Source organism: Grammomys surdaster, unplaced genomic scaffold (assembly GCF_004785775.1).
Source record: "Grammomys surdaster isolate TR1022 unplaced genomic scaffold, NIH_TR_1.0 363, whole genome shotgun sequence".
Classification (NCBI taxonomy): domain Eukaryota; kingdom Metazoa; phylum Chordata; class Mammalia; order Rodentia; family Muridae; genus Grammomys; species Grammomys surdaster.
Window position 1 is genome coordinate 6,874,565 of NW_021604782.1, and position 20,549 is coordinate 6,895,113.

The following is a 20,549-nucleotide window of genomic DNA, read 5'->3' on the forward strand; positions in this document are numbered from 1 at the left end:
CTTCAAATGACCCTTGTTGGGGGTGGTGACAATTAGTTGTCTTCTGCAAGAAATAGGGACACTAGCTCTTCCTCGATGCTGCTTCAGAACCTTGCATGTAAACCCCTCTTCTGGTTCTTTTAAAAATAAATTGCACAAAGTAAGGAAATTGCTACTGAGGCAGAAAAACAGATTTCAAATGCAGACCTGGAAGTCAACTGCCTGGGTTATCAGTAATGACCAGTGACCAATAATTCCTGGGATGCAGTGCATACTAAATAAGATCATGTAGGGAAAGGTTCATAGGGTTCAAGGTCACTGCTGTCATAACATGGCACAGAACTATGAAATACTGAGAACCCATCATTTCAACTGTTTGTCAGCCCAGTGGCTGGGAGACATGGGAGCTGCTATTGAAGGAGAGATGCCTTGGGGAATCCAGAGGCCAGCTGTTCATTATTGGGTATAGCTGACAGGTCAGCTTGTCCAATTAGAATTTAATTATGTTAATCCTGCCAGGGTCTCTCGCTGAACCTGAAGCTCACCTCAGCTCTGCAGGCTGGCCAATGAGCTTGGGATCCTCCTGTCTCCCCAGCACTGGTATTATAGACATGCTGTCGCATACTGCTTTTTATGTGGGCACTGGGATTTGAACTCAGATCCTCATGCTTGCACAGCCAGTACTTTACTATCTGAGTAACCTCCAGAACCCGGAGCTTGCTGGACCTGCCTATTCTAGTGAGTCCCTAGGATCCACCTTCCTCTGCTCTCCACCCCAACATTAGGGTAATAGAGAAATGCTGCCGTGTCAGGCTTTTACATAGGTGCCCCAGGGTCCAAACTTCACGTTCATGCAGCAGACACATCACCCACTAACCCATTTCCCGGACCCAGTTAGTCACTTTTAAATGGAGAAGCATTTAGTTTCATTTTTAAAAGACAGACAACCTTTATTTCTCTTCTCATCAAAATAATTTCTCAAAAGGACCCTTTTTTTTCTGTTATAAAACATCCCCAAATTAGCACTACCATTCAGTATCCAACCAGGAACAGATGTGCCCTGCCTCTGACCTCCTGGTGCATGTCATTTTTCACTTTGAATTTCATAAGATATAAAAGCTGTGATCTTGGAAGTCCCTCAGAAAGTTAAACATAGAGTTGTCATATGATCTGGCAATTCCAAGAGAACCCAAAACATATGTTCACACACAAAAACCTGTGCGTGAATGTTCATAAAATTATCGTTCATAATAGCCCCAAAGCAGGAGCAACCCAGATATCTGCCAATTGAATAAATAAACAAAACATGGTATCCATGGTATCCTCATCTTCTCCATTATTCAGTCACAAAGACAGAATGAAGTTCTGATACACAAGTAACATAGAGGAACCTTGAAAACACGGTTAAATGAGAGAAGCTGATCACGAAAGTCCACATACTATGTGACTCCAGATATATGAAGTCTCCAGAATAAGCAAATTCATAACCAGAAACTTACAGGCCAGGGTAGGGGGTGGTTGGGATTGCTGGGGGGAGGGGCAGAATCACGAGTCAGACTACATTTGCCCAGCATCATGGACACACTGAACGACACCGAGGTGCACACTTTAAAATCATTAAAATAATGGGTTTTATTCAAAGACTTTAAAGGTCTCTGGTCTTTGAAATGGTGGATGATAACAAAAGATATCAGAATCTTCCTGTGCTCTTTGGGAAATAAAATTCCAGATGCATCCTGGTGGGAATTTCTGAATGCTAAATGCTTCCCTTTTCACACCTAAAGATCTGTGCTGTCCCTAACCTGTCGACTCTATGGGCTGAAGGGTATCAGATCTCTGCAGTAACACATCGTGACTTTCCAACTAGGAGTCTGAGGCCAGGGTTTGGAGTCCCAGCTCTGTAATGATTATGTTAGCAGACTCTCCCCTCTCCTCTTGAATCTACAGTGGCTGCTGTATTACCTTCTAGTGCTGTTGTTTGGGTCTAAAGTAGACAAAGAAGGTAATGACTGCACAACCCCTTATAGTCACTGTGAGCTCTCTCGGGGCAGCTTCACCATCTCAGCAACACCATACATTTAAGTAGGCAAAAGGTAATGGCCCCTGAAGCAATATATTCCTCTGGACTTTCCTGGTTGGGGTGAACTGCCAGTGGTACTGGCTTTTCACATACAATAGCAACCAGCATGTTTGTGCTCAGGCTTGCAGTGATATCCACCCGTTGAGACTCTTGTAAACCCAAGGGAGAGGTGGGGGACAATGTAGGAGCTTGTAAGCCTCCTGAAAGCAGCAGCCAAATCCTCCATGCACCCCTCCTTAGAAACAAAGCAAGTCATACATGTGGGATATTACGTGTGTCCTGAATGCTCCGGAAACCTTCTGCTCTGTTCTGGGGGTCTCCACCTGAGAGCAAGGGGGAGGAGCACACACTGCAGAGAGCAGCTCAGAAGAGGAAGCAGCTGCTGGGTTGGCAGGAGATGACAACCCCCGTGTTCTATAGGAACATGGTTTGTGTCATAGAGGACAGCCAAAGCCATTTTGCTAGTACATCAAAGGGCTGTGTGGGTGAAAAGCACCCACCCAACGCTATACTCTCCCCAGACAGTTCCACGGAAACAGCAGGACAATAAAGAGCTATTGATGAGGAGAGGGTCATGGCCTACACAAAGTCACGGTAAGCCCTGTACGGGTCATTTGTGTGTGTGTGTGTGTGTGTGTACCATACCAAGGTACAGGAGGGGCTGATATGTGTACTGAAAACCAGGATTCATCAGGAAAGGACTGAAGACCCCCCAGGACACTCTGCACTAAGGCAGGGAAATGTGCCATACATTCTATAAGATTTCCCTCAAAAAATATTAAATTGTAGAGAGTCAGTCCTTAAAGGGTTACTCCTTGGTTATCCGAATACCTGTTTACATACCTCGGTTGCATCAATGCTAGTCAGTGAGGCAAGTTTTATAGTCATTAGTATCAAATTATTGGCACCATTCATTTGTAGGGGTAGGGAGAGCAAACTGCAATCCAACATAAAGATACAGTTCCGACACAAAGGTACGAGATCAGTTCCATGGAACAAGCAGTCATAAGAAGTGGATGTGGACGGTTTACATACAAGAGAACACAGCTCGTAACTTATCACACAGAAAAGTGTTCAGCCTTGCTAGCAGTTCATCAAATAAGACAGCTTCTCAAGAATAACTATACACATCTATTAAACTAGCAAAAAAATAAATTAGAATAGCAAAACCCAGTACTGGCAGAGCTATTGGTAAATAGAAATGCTTATACATTGCTGGTGGCATTATAAATTGTAGAGGGGATTCAAGCATTCAGAGGAGGGGAAGTTTAAATGAGATGACCTTTAAGGTCCTTCCAATCCAAAGACTGGATCTTTCTAGAAAGCAATCTGGCAATATAAAACAAGAGCTATAAAATACTTCATGCTCTCTGACCTTGTAATCCCTCTTTGGAGATATTCCGGAGGGAATAGTCCAAGAGAAGGATTATATATATATATTTATTTATTTATATATTTTTTTACAAAGACATTCATAGCAGCACTATTTATAAGTGTGAAAATTTGCATATAACTCAAATATCTGTTAATGGGGAGAAGTGAGGTTAACTGTGTCATGTGACTATAAAGACATATAAGTTAGTGAAAGTATCTGTCTAATAAGGAGATGAGTCAGGTAAAGAAATATAACAAAAGGAAAGTTGGCGCCAAGCACAGCTATGGAAAAACAGCATATGTGGGAGAAGCAAGAAGAACTTCAGAGCTAGCTGCAGGGAGGGGTTCCTTAATTCCCACAAAGTTATTCAAGTGCATAATAAAAATTTAAAAACACATTTCTTGAAACTATATAAAAAGGGAGTTAAGTTTCTTCTGGGCCAGATCCTGTCAACATAGAGTGGATGGAATTTAGAAATAATTTTTTAAGGAAAAGCCAAATGAGTCTTTCTGATACTGAATCATCTTGACCCTGTAAAGATTTTTTTAGACAATGTAAGTTAGATTTTCCTATATGGGTCTCAAAGATAAATTCCATTTATCTCAAGTTGTTTTGTATCCAACGAGTTCACACATTCAACTGTATTTCAGGTTAAGCCGAAGTATTTTCAGTTGTATAATATGTAACTTTTCCCCATTCATCTATTCATGTCCGAATAAAAATAAATAACTTTATAAGACCTGTGTATTATTCAGTGTAAATGGAAAACCAGCAGTAAAGAATTATTCTCTCATAAAATGACCCATTTAACAAACAGCCAAAGCTTGGTGCAAATGTCAATCATAAAAAAAAGTCACATCGTTGAGAGTGTAAGCGGAGGATTCTGTGCTGCGTTAGCCACTGGGGTTACTAACAGATACACACAGGTACCTCTGAATAGAAATCCCCTTTCTTCTGAAAACTTCCTACCAAACCCTGTCTCCACTGCACTGAGCAGTAGAAAAACCTCTCATGCTCAGGAGACGTAAAATAACTTTTCCAACGAAGTCAAGCCGGAAGCTGGCTTCCGCTAACCGTGGAGACCTGGGCGAACAGAGCACACATCTGTAGGTCGTGCCGCAGTGAGCACACCGAGCCCGAGGAAAGGAAGCGGACGAAGGCACCATGCCATCTCCAGGCAGCAAGGTTGGAGTGTCACAGTTCGGTCATCAGCAATCTTTTCATCATCTTCTCTCTTTCCAGTTCCTGCCGGAGCGTCTCTGCGCTGAGAAACAAGAGACAGAGCGGTAAGACAAAGCCTTGGTGTCCGCTGAGTAGACGGAACCTAAACATCATCTTGCAGACGCTAGATTTTCTTTCTTAGGCTCTATTGGGATGCAGTGCATTGACTAGCAATACAGTGAGACTAAACCGTCTGGCTCCTGAAGGGTTTCCCTCCCCACCCTGACGGGGCGTTCCTTGGACTCATTTGCTGTTGTTCATCTCTATCGTCTCATAGCTGGGTGTGGAGGTCTGCTCAGTGAATGTCTATTGAAAGACTGAGAAACTTTTTAAATTAAAAAAAAAATTAGTTTAGTCGGGCATGGTGGTACACGCCTTTATTTCTAGCATTTGAGAAGCAGAGACAAGAGGGTCTCTGTAAGTTTGAGACCAGCCCGGTCTATGTAGTGAGTTCCAGGACAGCCAAGGCTACATAGAGGGATCCTGTTTCAGTACATACGTACATACATACATAATACATATACTTTATTATTGTTGTTGTTGCTGCTGCTGTTATGCATGGTGTACAAGTATGAGCAAACTCATGCACATAGATGCATTTTGCCATTATACACATATGAAGGTCAAAGGTCAACTTTCAGGAACTGTTTCTCTCTTTCTACTGAAGAATAAAACTGAAGTTATCAGACTTTCTTGGCAAGTGATTCCATCCCTGGAGCCATCTGGTGGCCTGGGGCTGGGGGAGTGTTAGATTTCTTTCGACCGTGCTTTAAATTCACTTTATATTTTTTTTTCTAGAGTGTATGTTGGTTAATATCCAAAGTAATGTCTTAACAAAGAATGTGCTACGTTTAATAAATAAAATAAAGGGAAGGGGAAAGATGGAAGGGAAAAGGAGGTTGGGTGCATTAAAAACTGGCTGCTTTGGGGGGCTGCTTTTGACTTCTTGGTCCCCAGGTCTGCTGAATATTCTGTTGTAGTGGTTTTAACGAAAACATCCTCCATGAGCTCAAATACTGAACACTTAGTCTCCAGTTGGTGGCACTGTTTGAGGAGGTTTAGGAAGTGCAGGCTTGCTGGAGGAAATATGTCACTATTACTGGGGACAAGCTGGGTGAGACATATTCTCATCCTACTGCCAATTCACTCTCTCTGCTTTGTGCTCCCAATTAAAGACAAAGACATGCATTCTTGGTTTCCTTCTCCTGCTGCCATGACGTGTACCTTGCTGGTTGCTTGCTGGTGTGCCTTGCCCTGCCATGATGGACTCTTATTCTTCAGGAACCACAAGCCAAAATAAACTCTCTCTTCCTTAAGTTTCCTTTAGTTGTGGCATTTTGTTACAGCAATAGAAAAGTAACTAAGACAGTTACGAACTTTCCTTCCTTCCTTTCTTTCTCTCTCTTTCTCTCTTTCTTCTTTCTTTCTTTCTTTCCTTCTTCCTCACTTTCTTTCTTTTTAAAGGTTTATTTATTTTATGAGTACAGGTCACTGTCTTCAGACACACCAGAAGAGGGCATCAGCTCACATTACAGATGTGACTCACCATGATGTTGCTGGGAATTGAATTCAGGACCTTTGGAAGAGCAGTACATGGACTGACCTTGTTTCTACCAGTTAAATAAATACATATATCTGGGTAATTGTGTAAAGGTAGTGTGTGTGTGTGTGTGTGTGTGTGTGTGTACTTTGCTTGATTAGAACATATAGTCTCATGCCTCTTAGATAAATGTCCTGCAACTGAGATCTACCTCAGCCCTGGTGTGTGGTCTATTCATCTTCCTCTTCAAAATGATGAATACCTCCCCCTCTCTTCATCTGTCTTGCTCTCCCTTTTTAAGACAGGGTTGCCTAGGCTAGTCTTGAACTTGTGGCCCCTGGCAATTCTCCAAGCTCTAACTCCCAAGTTGTAGGAACTACAGGTGTATGCCACTGCAAGGAACCTGCGTGTGTGTGTGTGTGTGTGTGTGTGTGTGTGTGTGTGTGTACGTGTGTAATGATTTATTTTGATTTTTATTTTGTATGCATATGTTACATGTGTACAGATGTCCAAGGAGGTGAGAAAGGGGCACCAGGTCCCCTGGAGATGTAGTTAAAGGTGGTTGTGTGAGCTACCCAAAATGAGTACTGAGAACAGATCTCAGGTTCTCTGGAAAAACAGCAAGCCCTCTTAACTGTTGAGCCATTCCTCCAGCCAGAAAATAAAATGTACATTTTTAAAGGCATGGAGTAACTTTAATAATCTCATTCAGGAGGTAAGTCAGTTTTTACAATGAGCAACGTGTCCCCACACAGTCTGGGCTAAGGTGCAGCTTTGGTGGGTTGCTATAGTCATCCACCCTGTGCCTTACAGAGGGAAACCACAGATCAATCTTCTAGCCTCACTAGCACTTAGTTGTTTAAAGATTTAGCTTTGGAGGTCCCACAGCTGCACGATAGTTATCAGTGTCTTGCCACCTTGGCTGTGGATGATGGGTCTGACACATTGGTTATGGCGATGGTGGTAGACAAGGCTACCTTTCAAGGACAAGAGAACCTCTTTTGGGCTAGAAGTGGGGCTAAGGCTGGGAGTATAAAGTGTTTGTCCTGTAAGTACAGTGACCTGAGTCCCATCCCCAAATGAAAATGCCAGATGTGGCACACAGACAAGGGAGGGAGACAGAAAGATCCCTGAAGCTCATTGGCTACCCAGACACCTAATTATTAGTGAGTATCAGAGGCCAATGAGAGATTTTGTCTTAAAGAGGTACATGATGTTCTTGAGGATGAGCCCTGAAGTAGTCCACGGGCTCCACACATACTCCTGCACACACACAAATACATACATATATGAGCACACACAAACATACACACACACATGCATACACATGTGCATGTACACACATATAGACATAAATATATGAAAACACACACACACTTCTAAAAAGGTCTCTTGGTGGAAACCCTGACTTCACTTGGGCCTGAAGGCATCTATGGGGACTGACTGGATGATGGAAAGGCTGTCATGTCTTCTTTGCTGCCTTATCTTTGAGACCAGAGTTTGCTCAGCTTCTCACACTGATCATTTAAGAAGTGTTTTGTCCGGAACTACAATAGAGGGTTGACTTGTCCTAGATTTGCCTTGTCTCTCCCTGACTTTAAGGCTAAAAATACTTGCTTGCCCCCATGGCTGGAAATACAGATCACAAAAGGAGCACAGAAAAAGCTAGAAACGCCCTGCCTGTTCCCAGAAAAGACACGACTGTCTCTCCTGTTCATCCAGGTCTCTCCTGAGGATTCCTGTCCCATGTCACTAACTCCTCAGTTCTCCAGAGCCAAGAGGTTGCTTTGAGGCAGTTTCTCTATTTCTCCCTTCCCTCTTTTCTTGTCACTGTCTCGAGTCACTGGTCTCCCCAAGCTTTTCTCATGACTGCCCTGGCCCCCTGGACTTGCTAAATCATGCCGGACATGCCCAAGTGCAGAAGCTGGGACTTGAAAGTCCCTCTGCCAAGCCTATCTTCCACAACTATCTGCAACCTGCTTCCTGCCACCTTCAGGTGTCACTTCAGTAAGGTCATCCCAATCTTTCCTATTGCTTTTCACAGTCTCAATTTACTCCTTGCCCCTGACATTACACACACACACACACACACATACACACACACACACACACACACACACGCACACGCACGCACACGTTTTTCTGCTTCTCTAACCCTCATGCACAAAAGTACAACTCCAGTAGGGTAGGACTTTATCTGTCTGGTTCACTGCCCAACCCTAGCACCTAGAACACAGTGTACTCCTCAGAGACCTTTCCTTATAGGACAAATGAATGGATGGGGCTGGGAAGAAGGCTCGGTCAGTAAAATGCTTGCCATAAGGACTTGAGTTCAGGTCCCCAGCACTCGAGTAAAGCCTGGCTTGGTGGTGCATGTGTATCTGTCATCCCAGAGCTGGGGAAGTAGAAAGAAGCAGAGCCCTGGAGCTCACTGGCCAGCCTAACTGAATTCATGAACTCTAGTTTCAGTGCATTGAAACAATTTCAATAAGTTGATTAAAACTTATTCAAAAATAAGATAGAAAGCAGCTGATACCATGTGACGTCGATCTCTAGCTTCCATACGCACACATGTACATATGCATGTGCACTCTCACATATATGTGCACACATGAACATGTATATACAGTACATATATGTACATACACACATACACACACAGAGACAGGAAAAAAGAATGAACGAGGGCCTATAGAGTCACAGACAAGGTGAGCTAGAGTCTAGGTCTGGCTTCCTGTTACCAGGGTACCTGTTACTTATCTGACTCACCTGGCTGCCAGAGAGACGGGCTTCCGGGAGGTGTAGATGGTCTGTACTGTGGCTACAGTCTCTGTCAGTGGCCGCAGGGTCGCTGTTGGAATCAATGGGGAAGACTGGCCAGGACAGCACTGTAATTTGTTCTCTCTAAAGTCTGCCTGGAGAGAGAACAGAAACAAGAGATCTATCTCCAGGCCCATCTTCATGTGTCAGCTGCTCCCTGGGCCTCATTGAACTGTTCTTACTTACTTTAATAACAGCTGAAGTCATCACACGTTTCCAGATCACTTTAAATGATCTTACTCTGTGCCTGACACCATGCTAAGCACTTTCCACACGTTACCTCTTGACAACCTTTTAAGACAGAGATCATCTGCCACTGCATCTTAGAAGCCATCCTTTGGGAGATGTGTCATTTTGTGGGTACCACAGAAAAGGCAAGACATGGCACTCAGACATTGTCGTGCTGGTAGTAAACACTCTGATTTGGGGGCTGGAGAGATGGTTCAGTGGTTAAGAGCACTGACTGCTTTTGCAGAGGACCTGGGTTCAATCCCCAGCACCCATATGGTGACCCACAACCATCAGCTCCATTTTTCCAGGGGATCAGATGCCTTATGCTGGCCTCAGTGGGTTCTGCATGTATATGGTGCACAAAAACTCATGCAAGCACTCACATGAACATGAGAATAAATAAATAAACAAGCATTTTGCTTTCATGACATTAAAGTAGAACAGAATCTTAGAATTGCTTCTCTGGAAAGGAAAAATGAATCTTACAGAGTTTAAGTCAATGGTTCTCAACCTGTGTGGGTCACAACCCCTTTGAGGTCAACTAAGACCATCAGAACATTATGATTCATAACAATAGAAAATTACAGTTGTGAAGTAGCAACAAAAACAACTTTATGGTTGGGAGTCACCACAATATGAGGAACTGTATTAATGGGTCATAGCATTAGGAAGGTTGAGAACCACTGGTTTAAATTTTTCAGTTGAGGTTATCCAGTAAGTAATTATTTGTTAGTTTGTGTGTGTGTGTGTGTGTGTGTGTGTGGTGTGACATGGCACACATGTGGAAGTCAGAGGACAACTTACAGGAGTCAGTTCTCTTCTACCATGTGGGACCCAGGAATCAAATGAACTTAGGTCATTAGCTTGGTAACAAGGGCCTTTCTACATTGAACCATCTCAAAGACTGCAAGAAGTAATTAAAATCAGTACTCAGGGACTTCGAGGTAGTTCTGTTGGTAAAGTGCTTGCCACACAAGCATGTAGACCTGAGTTCTGATCCCTAGCACCCACATGAAAAGTCAGATACGGCTGCAAACATCTGTAATTCCAGCACTGGAAAGGCAGAGACAAGAGGACCCTTAGGACTTGTTCCAGTTTTAGGAAGAGACTCTGTCTCAAAAATATAATGTGGAGGGAGCTGAGATGGTGGCTTAGTGGTTCAGAGTATTTGCCGCTCTTCAGAGGACCTGAGTTCAGGTCCCAGCATCTGTATCACACAGCTCGAAATTCTAGGGCATCTTATGCCATCATCTGGCCTTTGAGGGCACTGCTACTCATGTCTCTACAAGCAACCAAATATGCATGGCATACATTCACACATTCATACATGCATATAAATAAAAATAAAATAAATCTTAAAAACAAAAGGTAGAAAGAGATTAAGGATACTTGATATTGATCTTTGGCCTTTACATACCTATACGCACACACATATAAGCATATTGGCGCACAACTGCACACATTCACATAAATACATAATACAGACAGAGATACACACATACACACACACACACACACACGCACTGTATTCAGAGAGTTTGTAGAACGCAACTAATGATCTTCTTCATCAATAAAACGCCACATGGATCCAGAATGCCGTCCCCAGACCAGCACTGTCATAGTTAGTTTGAAGCTTGGTTAAAAATGCTCAGGTTTTACTCAAGACCTTGGTAGCAGAGAGTCCAACATGGTAAGCTCTCACAAGGCTTCCAGATGCTTCTGATACACATCACAGTCAGAACTGCAGCACACTGCCTAGTTCACAGAGGGAAATCTCCTGCCCCTTACAAAGCAAAATATGCTTATTGCTTTTACATAGAATGCTCAGGAACAGAAGCAGCTGTTGGGGGGCTGAGAGTGGTGGAGGTTTGGACGACATAGTGAGACTCTCAATAAAACCAGAACCAAAATAAATAGTGAGAACAAAAGAATATAAATGAAGAAATTTTAAAATCCCTTATTGCTGTCATTCATCTATGCCAACAGTAGTTTTTCATGCATATCCTTAAGATTTTTATATCCTTAAAGATTTTTGATTATTTTATGTGCATGTATGCGTGTTTCACATGCATGTATGTATGTGTATTGTGTGCACACTGGTACCCAAGAGATCAGTGTTGGATCCTCTGGAACTGTAGTTACAGTTGGTTGTGAGCCACCATGTAGGTGGTAGGAACTAAACTCAGGTCTTTTGAAAGAACAGACCTATCTCTCCAGAGTGTTCAGAGCTATCTCTCCAGCCTCCTCTTTAAAAAAACAAAACAAAATAAAAAACAAACCTTTTTTTTTTGGTAATGCACACACACACACACACGCACGCACGCACACACGCACAACTTTTGTTAATGCTGATTCTTGACTCTGAATTTGGAGAAGTTTACCACCCAGATTTCTACAGAGGCTTTGATCTTTGATCTAAAGTGTGCATAATTCTCTTCTTGGTGGTGATACAGAGGATGAGCTGTCTTTAAAAGTCTTCTGCAGAGAAGCACGAACCCCTGTTTGTGTCTAATAACTGCCCCTGAAGGGGAGACAAGCTTGTTCAAAACAGAGAAATGCTGAAGGACTGCTGCTGGTCTCTGCCACATGTCATTTTGGAGATGCAACTCAGTTATGTCACATGTCTGGGAGCAGACATTCTTGTCTAGAGAGTGAGGCTTGCTACAGAGAATTGTGCAGGCAACAGTCACTGCTGCTGCACACAGGGCCACTCTGGCTCATCACCTTCCAGGCACATAGTAGGGCGAAACCTCACTGGCTTTCTCAAGCAGGAGGTGACCGTGTGCTTTGCTTTATCTAGTGAAATAAGAAGTGGTGCTTGTGTCCTTCCACTGATGGTTTAAGGACCTGGGGGTGGCTCGGTTCTTTTTCCCCCTCTGTCACTGTGACTGGTGATGCTCCACATGGCAGGCAGCTGGTCAATCAGCCTGGGCAACACAAAGCAGAGCCTTCAGTCTGCCTGTGATGGATGGGCTGCATGTGCAGGAAAGTAATTCCGTGTGTTGTTTAAAAGCCTGGCCTCCCTGATGTGGCAGCTGGCTAATAGGAGGTTGCATTGCTTCAGTGAGTGGGTGACAGGTGGGCTTCTGAGGCCACTTCTGAGGGCCATTTGCACCAACAGTGCAGAGGCACAGGTGGGTTAAAGCGCAGAGGTCCCAGGGCAAATACTGTATCCACACTCACGGTGTGCAACCCAAGGAGGGAGGGTAGGGGAACCGGTCATACTTAAGAAGGATCTTAAAGGAGCACTAAATTTTCCTATTAAGCCCTAACGTTTATCTTTTAAAATATCTGTTAAATGACAGAACGAATAAATACATTAGCTTTCAGTAGAATGAAACAGGAAACAGAAGAGCATATCAGGTTAGAAAGAAGAACTTGGGCCAGTTGCAGACCGGGGCCCTGTGTGTGATCCTGCTGGGAGCACAGAAGATGAGCTGCCTTTAAAAATCGAGACACGGTAACTTGAGGATATGAGTGTAGAAATCTAACACCATGGCCTAAGAGGCTTCTTGGTTGATATGGGCCAATGTTCTCTATGAGAATTCATTAAGAACACTCAGGGTCACATAGGGACCAGACTGATTACCAGTTCAACTTTGTACAGAGTCCACTAAGCTGTTGAAGGCCACACAGCTGTAGCCGGATGGGTCTGGAGGCCTGTAGGGTGCTTCTGTGTCTTATACGTAAAAGAAGTGGCCTCGAGGAGGGATGAGAAACAGAAAGCCTGGGGCCTCAGCTTTGGCTTCTGTTACCAACCAGCTCTCGATATCACCATCTTCCCTCTCAACTCTTTCTCAGCCCTGAGTTCCTCTGTAACAGCTGTTCCTTATTTCTGGCCAAGTCTTCCAAAGGTGGGCACACCATCATGCAGGTTTGTCCCTTCCCACAGGCCAAGCTTCCTCCTGGCACTCACTCTTACGGTTTCCACATAAAAGCGACACTGAATAGCTCCAGTGTTGAAGGTTTGGTCCAATATCCGGAGAGAAGTGGCTGGAGCCTGAGAGAAGGGACTAACCTGGTAACAAGCTCATAGCAGAGTGGGGTACTGGGGAGTGGGGGCTTGTTGGAGAAAGTGGGTCACTGGGGGTATTGCTTTGACAGGTATACCTTGTTCCCAGGGCCCTTCCTTGGCCACTTCCTGCTTCCTGGCTGTCACAAGAGCAACTTTCCTCTGCCTCGTCCTTGCCCTATTTGTCACAGCTTTGTACCAGGCCTAAAGGCAAAGGAGCCAACTGGCCATCTGCTGAGACCTCTGAGGCAGTGAGCCACAGTGGCTCTTTCCCTTTCGAAGTTGGTTTTCTGAGCACCTCTCTCACAGTGATGGGGATCTCAGGGAATGGACCCACTGTCTAAATTCTGGAAGGCAGAAATCTGGTAGCTCCCCGTCCCTCTCCTTTACCAATCTAGTATCTTCCCAGCCTCCTAAATATCTTCCCCAGATACATACTTCTCCCGCCTCTGCCATTAAAATCACTCAGGGGCCAGCTCTCTGACACTCTCTCTTAAGCTACTGTCCTAGATTTATTTCTAGACAATTGTTCTAAACTTGTTCCGTCTGGACTCAAATGCTCTCCCACTGTGGTCACAAAGATGCTTTCTAAAAACACCTGCCCTGCCCCTGCCCTGCGCTCACGGCTTCTGAAGGCTTCCCGTTGCTGCTGGGAAAGCACCAGGCATGGCTTTGCTCCTGCAGCATTGGGTCCTCTTCCTCCTCTCACACCCCAGGCTCCTGCTTCCTGTATTCCAGTTCTCTGGCCTTCTTTGCAGTCCCTTGAATGTGCTGTGGCCTGTCCCTCCCCAGGACTCTGGTTCACGCTGCTTCCTCTGTCTGCTCTGGCTACCTTTGAGTCACTCTTGCCCAGTTCTTAAAAGTCCCAGTGTGATTGCTGATATCGGCTTCCAGCTCCATCTGTGCCCCCAGCTCTCAGGAAGGGCTTCCCTGAGTGTGCCCCATCGCTGCCAAGGCTGGGCAGGAGGCCAGAGTGCCCCCATCATGGCCGGAAGGAAGGGAAGTAGTACAGAGGGAAGTAGAGAAGAGCTGCCAGCTGGGAGCTGTGTCCAGCAGAACTGCGGGGTGGGCTGGCTGTATAAGCTTCAGAACAATGGTACCCAAGGACATAGCACAGCTCTAGTAGCTCTGTCCTCTCAGTAAAGTGGCCTAGAATGAGCTCTTGACCCTAGGGGAAAATGAGGTGGTCTGACACCTTCTCATCTCTGCTCATCCTTTGAAACCAGAAGGAGCCTCTGCTCCATCAATCCTTGCCAAGGGCTGAAGCCTCCTTAGGCAGTGAGCACAGTTTAGTTCACTACTGTATTCAAGGATACCTCTGGCCCCTTGGGGATCTTCCAGAGAAGACAGAAACCCTTAAAAAAGGGTCTCATAAATTATGAATTCAGGGATTACAACTGACTCCTGGGAGAGGTGGGAAGGAGAGAAAGTAGGAGAACTGTACTGTAGTCCCACTGTGGCTATGTTTAGTGGCTCACTATAAGGTAGGATTCTGCAGAAACTTCCAGGGAAGAATGGTTAGGCAGCTAGAAAGAAGTATAGAAATAATCATTGCTGCCATCCTAGAGAGGGAGGAAAGATGACACTTAGAATGTTTACAAGAAGGGCTGCAGGGATAGCAGATAGCACAACCATCTGTAACTCCAGCTCTGGGGAAGCAATGCCTTCTTCTTACCTCTGTGCACACCAGACACACATGTGATGCATGTCTATACATGCAGGCAAAACACGCGTACACATAAAATAGAATACATATTTTAAAATGTTCAAATGCATTTAATCTATATGCTGTTTAAATAAGTTCCCTAGTGAAGACAGAGAGGTGACCATGAGGGGTCCATGGCTAGGACTTGGACAGGGTCCTCGTCTTTGTACCAATGTCTCTGGAGCCTGGAGAGTTGGCAGTCATCACAGATATTTTGGAGATATCTGTATTATGAAATTTTTGGATCTCAGTCTCTTTTGATACATGTTTCAAACCAGGATATTTCTTACTACTATTCCTAGGGAGAATAGTCTTAGTGGGTAAAGTGCTTCTTACACATGAGGGAGATGAAGACAGGGGGATCCCTGGGGCTTAGTGCCCAGCTAGCCCAGCTGAGCCAGTGAGCTCCAGGTCTGTGAGAGATCCTGCGTCAAGAACAAGGTGGATAGCACCAAAGGAATGATATCTAAGGTGTTTTCTGTCTGTCTGTCTGTCTGTCTCCCCCCCCAGCCTCTGTCTCTTTTTCTTGTCTCATGTGCACACAGGAACACAAACACATCATGCATACCTGTGCACATGCACACAAACACACACACACACACACGTAAAAGTAGATGGTCTGTGTAGTGAAGTGACTTATGTAAAGCCATATACCATTATCAAGATGCAGATCCAACACAAAACAACTTGAAACAGGTGATAAAACAAGAACATAGCACACATGAAAACACTATTTCCAATTGCCCAAAGTGGACACGGCCCAAGTCCCCATGAATAAACAGAGCACAGTAAAACCATACTTCATATGTATTCTACCATAAAAAGAAAGTGTAGATTCATGCGCCAAAGTGAATGGACCTGAAAACAAAATGCTAAGTGAAAAACGCCACTGGGCATCGGTGGCGTCAGTGGCACACACCTTTAGTCCCAGGACTTGGGAGGCAGAGGCAGAAGGATCTCTCAGTTTGAGGCCAGCCTGGTCTACAGAGTGTGTTTTAGGACAGTCAAGGATACACAGAGAACACCTGTCTAGAAAGGATGGAAAGACAGAAGGAAGGAAGGAAGGAAGGAAGGAAGGAAGGAAGGAAGGAAGGAAGGAGCTAGCACCAAAGGACTTATAAAGTAGGTTGTATTTATAGAAAATATCCAGAATCCAAGAATACACACACACAGCTCAGACTGGTGGCTGGCAGAGGCTGAAGCCAGGAAGAAAATACTAAGTAACTGCATATCGGGTGATACAAACATGTTGTGAAGTAAACCAGGTGCAAAGGTGCATGCCTGTAATTCCAGCAGTCTGAGATGCAAGACGCATACACCAAAGGCTAGCCTGGACCACAGAATAAGATCCTAAAAGTAGATATGAAACTAGGAGAACACAGAGGGTTGGGGGGATGGGGAGGGGTATGACAAAGGGGGCTGTTCTCAATGTATAATAAACTTGTATGAAACCTTTAAAAACTAAAATTTAATTTTTAAAAAGCCTAAATGATCTGGGGATAATGTATTTTCAGAGGATAAGGTATTTACCCTATAAATGTGGAGACTGGAACTCAGATCCACAGCACCCACAAAAAATCTGGACTCTCATGGTGGGCTGCCTGTAATTCTAACTCTGAAGGTGAAGACAGGCATCCCTGGGACAAGTTGGCTAGCTAGATTAGTCGAACTGGTGGGTCCTAGGTTTGGCAAGTTTTTGCCTCAGTGAATAAAGTGGAAAGGTATCAAGAAAGACCCCCACCATCAACCCATGGCCTCCATACAGATGAGCACACATGTGCGTCTGCACAATGTATACACAAACCACAAATACACCCACACTCCAGAAGGTAAGCCTAAGACTGGTATAATCTTTAAAACTACCCAGACATTCAGTGAATTTCATTAGTACTTAATACACTGGAGACCTAGTGGAAAGGAAAAATTGAAAATAGGGTTTTTTTTTCTCATAGAAAATACTACTGGAAGGAGACTCTCAGAGGCAGTCATTATTCAATAAATACAGTAAATGCTATTGCGTGGTCTTTTAATGTGGTTACCTTCCTGTGAATCTCAATAAAGTAAAACAGGCCTCAGTTCCAGGACATCCCGCCCTCACAGTCTCCTTGATGTAGAAGTAAAGGTTTACAATTTAGCTCTGCTGTCTGTGTCTACTTACAGTGAACTGTGGTCCTGAGGTAAAGGGATCAGGAAACGGGTTCATCACTGGTTCTGCTGGGAACGTTTTTATCTTCAAAAAAGAGAGAGAAATAAGGGGTTACCTTCAGATCAGAAGACATGTTTGAAGCCTTCGCTGGCACAGCTTTAGTACTGAGAGGAAGGATCCTGGGAAGTTTAGGAGGCTTCATCTCTCTGCAGTGGACGAGGAAGGCCTGTCTGTGCCGGAGTTACGTGGTGCAGCATGTTTGCCTTGCCTGGGACTCCACTTATGGGGTCTTGCAGGCAGGTGTCCAAAACCTGCCCAAAGGCTACATTCAAGGTAGGTAAGGAGGCAATCCTGGTGTACCTGGGGTGATTTCCGAGGTCTTCTCCATGGCTGTGGGAATGGCAAGAAGCATCTGAATAGTCTGCTGGGAACATAGTACATCTCAGCTGCTCAGGCCAACTAAATCAGAAGGCAGTCCCTGGCAAACGGTTTGCATTGTCCGGCCCCTGTACTCTTTGAGCAGCAAAGTCTTGGGGAGTGTCCATGGGAGCATGAGCAAGCCTGCCACTACGGTCTTTGAAAACAGAAAATAAGGTACTTGGAAGCATCCAGCGTGGCAAAAGAAGAACACTCACTTTAGTGAGGATGGCGTCCCAGACAGCAGGTAATCATGACTTCTATGTCTTTCTTTTTTCTCATTTTGGCTTTGGCTTCTTGGAAGCCTTGGAAAATGAGAGTGGTTCTTTATTTGAGGCAATATATACCTGGAGGGCCAGAGGCCTGTGACTGTGGCACTAGCTTTGCCTGTAGTCCCCAGGCCCAGAAACAGCTTGTATACCTGTGCAGGCACAGGTCATTGACAAGGCACAGAGGTCAGCCCTACCCAGGGACAGTGGTTTTGTGTCCTATAGGGTCTTGCCTGTGGACTGACTCTAGGACAGTCCCTTGGTACTTTCACACTGTTCTAATAAGGATGGAGGAACAGGGTCATGGCAGACCAGACCCAAATCAAGAGCGAGTTTCTGAATAGGCAGAGCAGCTGTCAGTCAATATGGGGATAACAATATCCTTGTAATGTACATGCTATGATGCTTACCCCAAACCCCACTTTCTTTTCAGTCAAATCTGCTCAAATAAACATCTCAAAATTCCCAGAATGAACCTTAAGCTCCCGAAGGGCCTTGGGCCAAAGCATCACAGTATATTTTCTTACTATTTGCCTGCCCTAACAGGTTGACATGGCATTCTAAGACAAATGTTATATCAAAAAGAAATCTGCAGATAAGTTCTCAGGCCAACCAGAGTAGACAGGAAGTGCTTTCTTGTGGCTATTAATGAAACAAGTTAGCAGTCTCAAATAACAGCCTTCCACTGTTTACATGTAAGTGACATTCCCGAGTACTCTAACACTTACTGATCCAGCAGAACACGTACTGTGTTCTGGTAACACATCCCAACTCTAGAGCCACAAAACCAAAGTCACCCTACGTGACTCAACAGGGTGTAGCCTAAGTAAAGGAAACTCCAGACACGAAAATGCTCCATGTTCCCTGAAATGGTGACAAACTGCAGGGGGCACACTTCCTAACCCGAGGGGCGGAGGCCCACGGTACACCTTTGCTTGATGGACTATGAATGGCCATGTAGGATGGGGCAATGAGGACAAGACAGAGACATCACAGCATTCCACAAAAGGAGGAGAGCAGGGGCATCATGGGATACCGGGACACAGCTTAACAGGTGAAACTGTGGATGAACAGGAACACGCAGAAGAAAACATGCAGAGATCAAAAAAATATGCCTGGTTACGGTTAAGATGGTTCCTTTTACACCATCAGGCAGCATTCCTTGTGGGTCATGATGTCAGTAAGTAGAAGACAGGGATGAGTTTAAAACTTTATTTGCCATGGGACAGACACTTAGGACCTCAGATGGTGACTACCAGGGCCTATATTCCCCTTTCTCATCAAAGCTCTCAAGAAAGCCAACGACTCTTGGTTTTTGAAAGGTATGGAGGAAGGGGTGGGAACAGGGGGTATGTCTTGGTTTGGCCAACCCTAGGTAGATCCCAAATTCCCCCATCCATCTTGGGGTGAGAGCACCTAATAGCAGGGCTGTCTGAAGGTCTGGCACCTCTGCATGCCCATCCAGCTGCTGCCTCACCTGGGGCTCCGGCCGCCTCACCTGTCCCAGCAGGCCCCCACCCTGCCAGGGTACCTACCAGCCTCGTTTTGATTGGAGGGTACATGCAAACTCCAGTGGTCTCTTCCTTCATGGGGAGAGAGAGTGGAGGAGAACAGCGAGAGTGTGCACAGTGGGGGCTGCTGGCGGGCTCTGCCTGCTCACGAGGAGAGGAGGAGAAACGGGGAGGAAAAGGTGATAAGACAGGAGGAGAGAGAGGAGAAGGGAGGGAAAGGAGAGAGAGACAGCACAGTGCAAGACGGATCTGGCGACCCAGACTACTCAAGCCAGCACCACCCATGGCTGCTTTTTAGATGCTGTTGGCCTCTGGAGTACTCACTGCCAGTCCCACTGATTACCCTCCTCTCTGTCTCTCTCTTCTCTAGTCTTCACCTTTCTTCTCTAATCCATGAGCAGAAGGACAAACCAAACCCCCTTCCCAAGGATAGCAGAGCCAAACTCTCTTCTTTGTACCAGAAGCATAGGACTGAGAACAGTGCCCAATCCCTACCCCACAAAGCATCCCCAGGGTTCTGAAGCATTGCCCAGGCCAAGTCACAAACAGCGCCATGAGTTAGCAATGTCAGGCATGGGACCACACACTTGAGAGCGTTTGCCTTCTGTGCCCAGTGCCTTCCCACCCTCAGCCAAGGAAGGGTACTGCCTATGGTGTGCCGGTGAGTGAGAGGACACCAAGAAAGAGTTACACCGCTAAGAAGCACAGAGGTCAGGATTTCATCCTTCTGGCTCTCTGCCTCTGGGTTCAGAACTCAGACAGAGCTGGTCCCACTTTCTTCACCCATGAGCCCAGGTTTAGATATCTCCTACTGGAGGTGGGGCGCCCTGCAGCTTAGCTGGAAGACACACCAAGCATTGCGGAGAAAGTGCCACACTTCTGGGATATCAGCACAGCCCCCACCCCTGGCCCTGGGGAGTGCCATGTGCCCAGCAAAGGTACAAAAGCTTGTTTAAGTGAGGATGAGGATGGCAAACAGGAGACATTCAGTGTTAGGAAGAGAGGGCTGCTGAAGGGTTAGTGTGGGCTTCAGGGAGGGACCACTCACTCCAGAGAACAAACACATGCATCTTTTAGCTCAGGAAACTTGGCAGCATCCTACAGTGAGAATTAAAATACAGCCTCTGGGTAGCTTTCACTAAAAAAGAATGATCAAGGAAATTACAGGCCTCCTTCCTTCTCCAAATCTTTCTGATTCCGTCCTCTGACAAGCTGAGCAGCTGCCAGGGAGCTTTCCCAGCCA

The 20,549-nt window shown here is 45.3% G+C and overlaps 1 protein-coding gene across 1 annotated transcript in view; it reads right to left on the reverse strand.

Moving 5' to 3' along the window:
• Positions 1-903: 903 nt before the first annotated feature.
• Epb41l4b (erythrocyte membrane protein band 4.1 like 4B) overlaps positions 904-20,549 on the reverse strand; it is a 149,994-nt gene continuing 130,348 nt past the window's right edge. The window contains exons 23-25 of the mRNA XM_028779919.1: positions 17,122-17,193; positions 8,965-9,110; positions 904-4,698 (exon numbers count right to left, since the gene is read on the reverse strand). Of these exons, the coding sequence (XP_028635752.1) occupies positions 4,629-4,698; positions 8,965-9,110; positions 17,122-17,193 (288 nt within the window). The 3' untranslated portion in view covers positions 904-4,628. The remainder of the gene's footprint in view (positions 4,699-8,964; positions 9,111-17,121; positions 17,194-20,549) is intronic.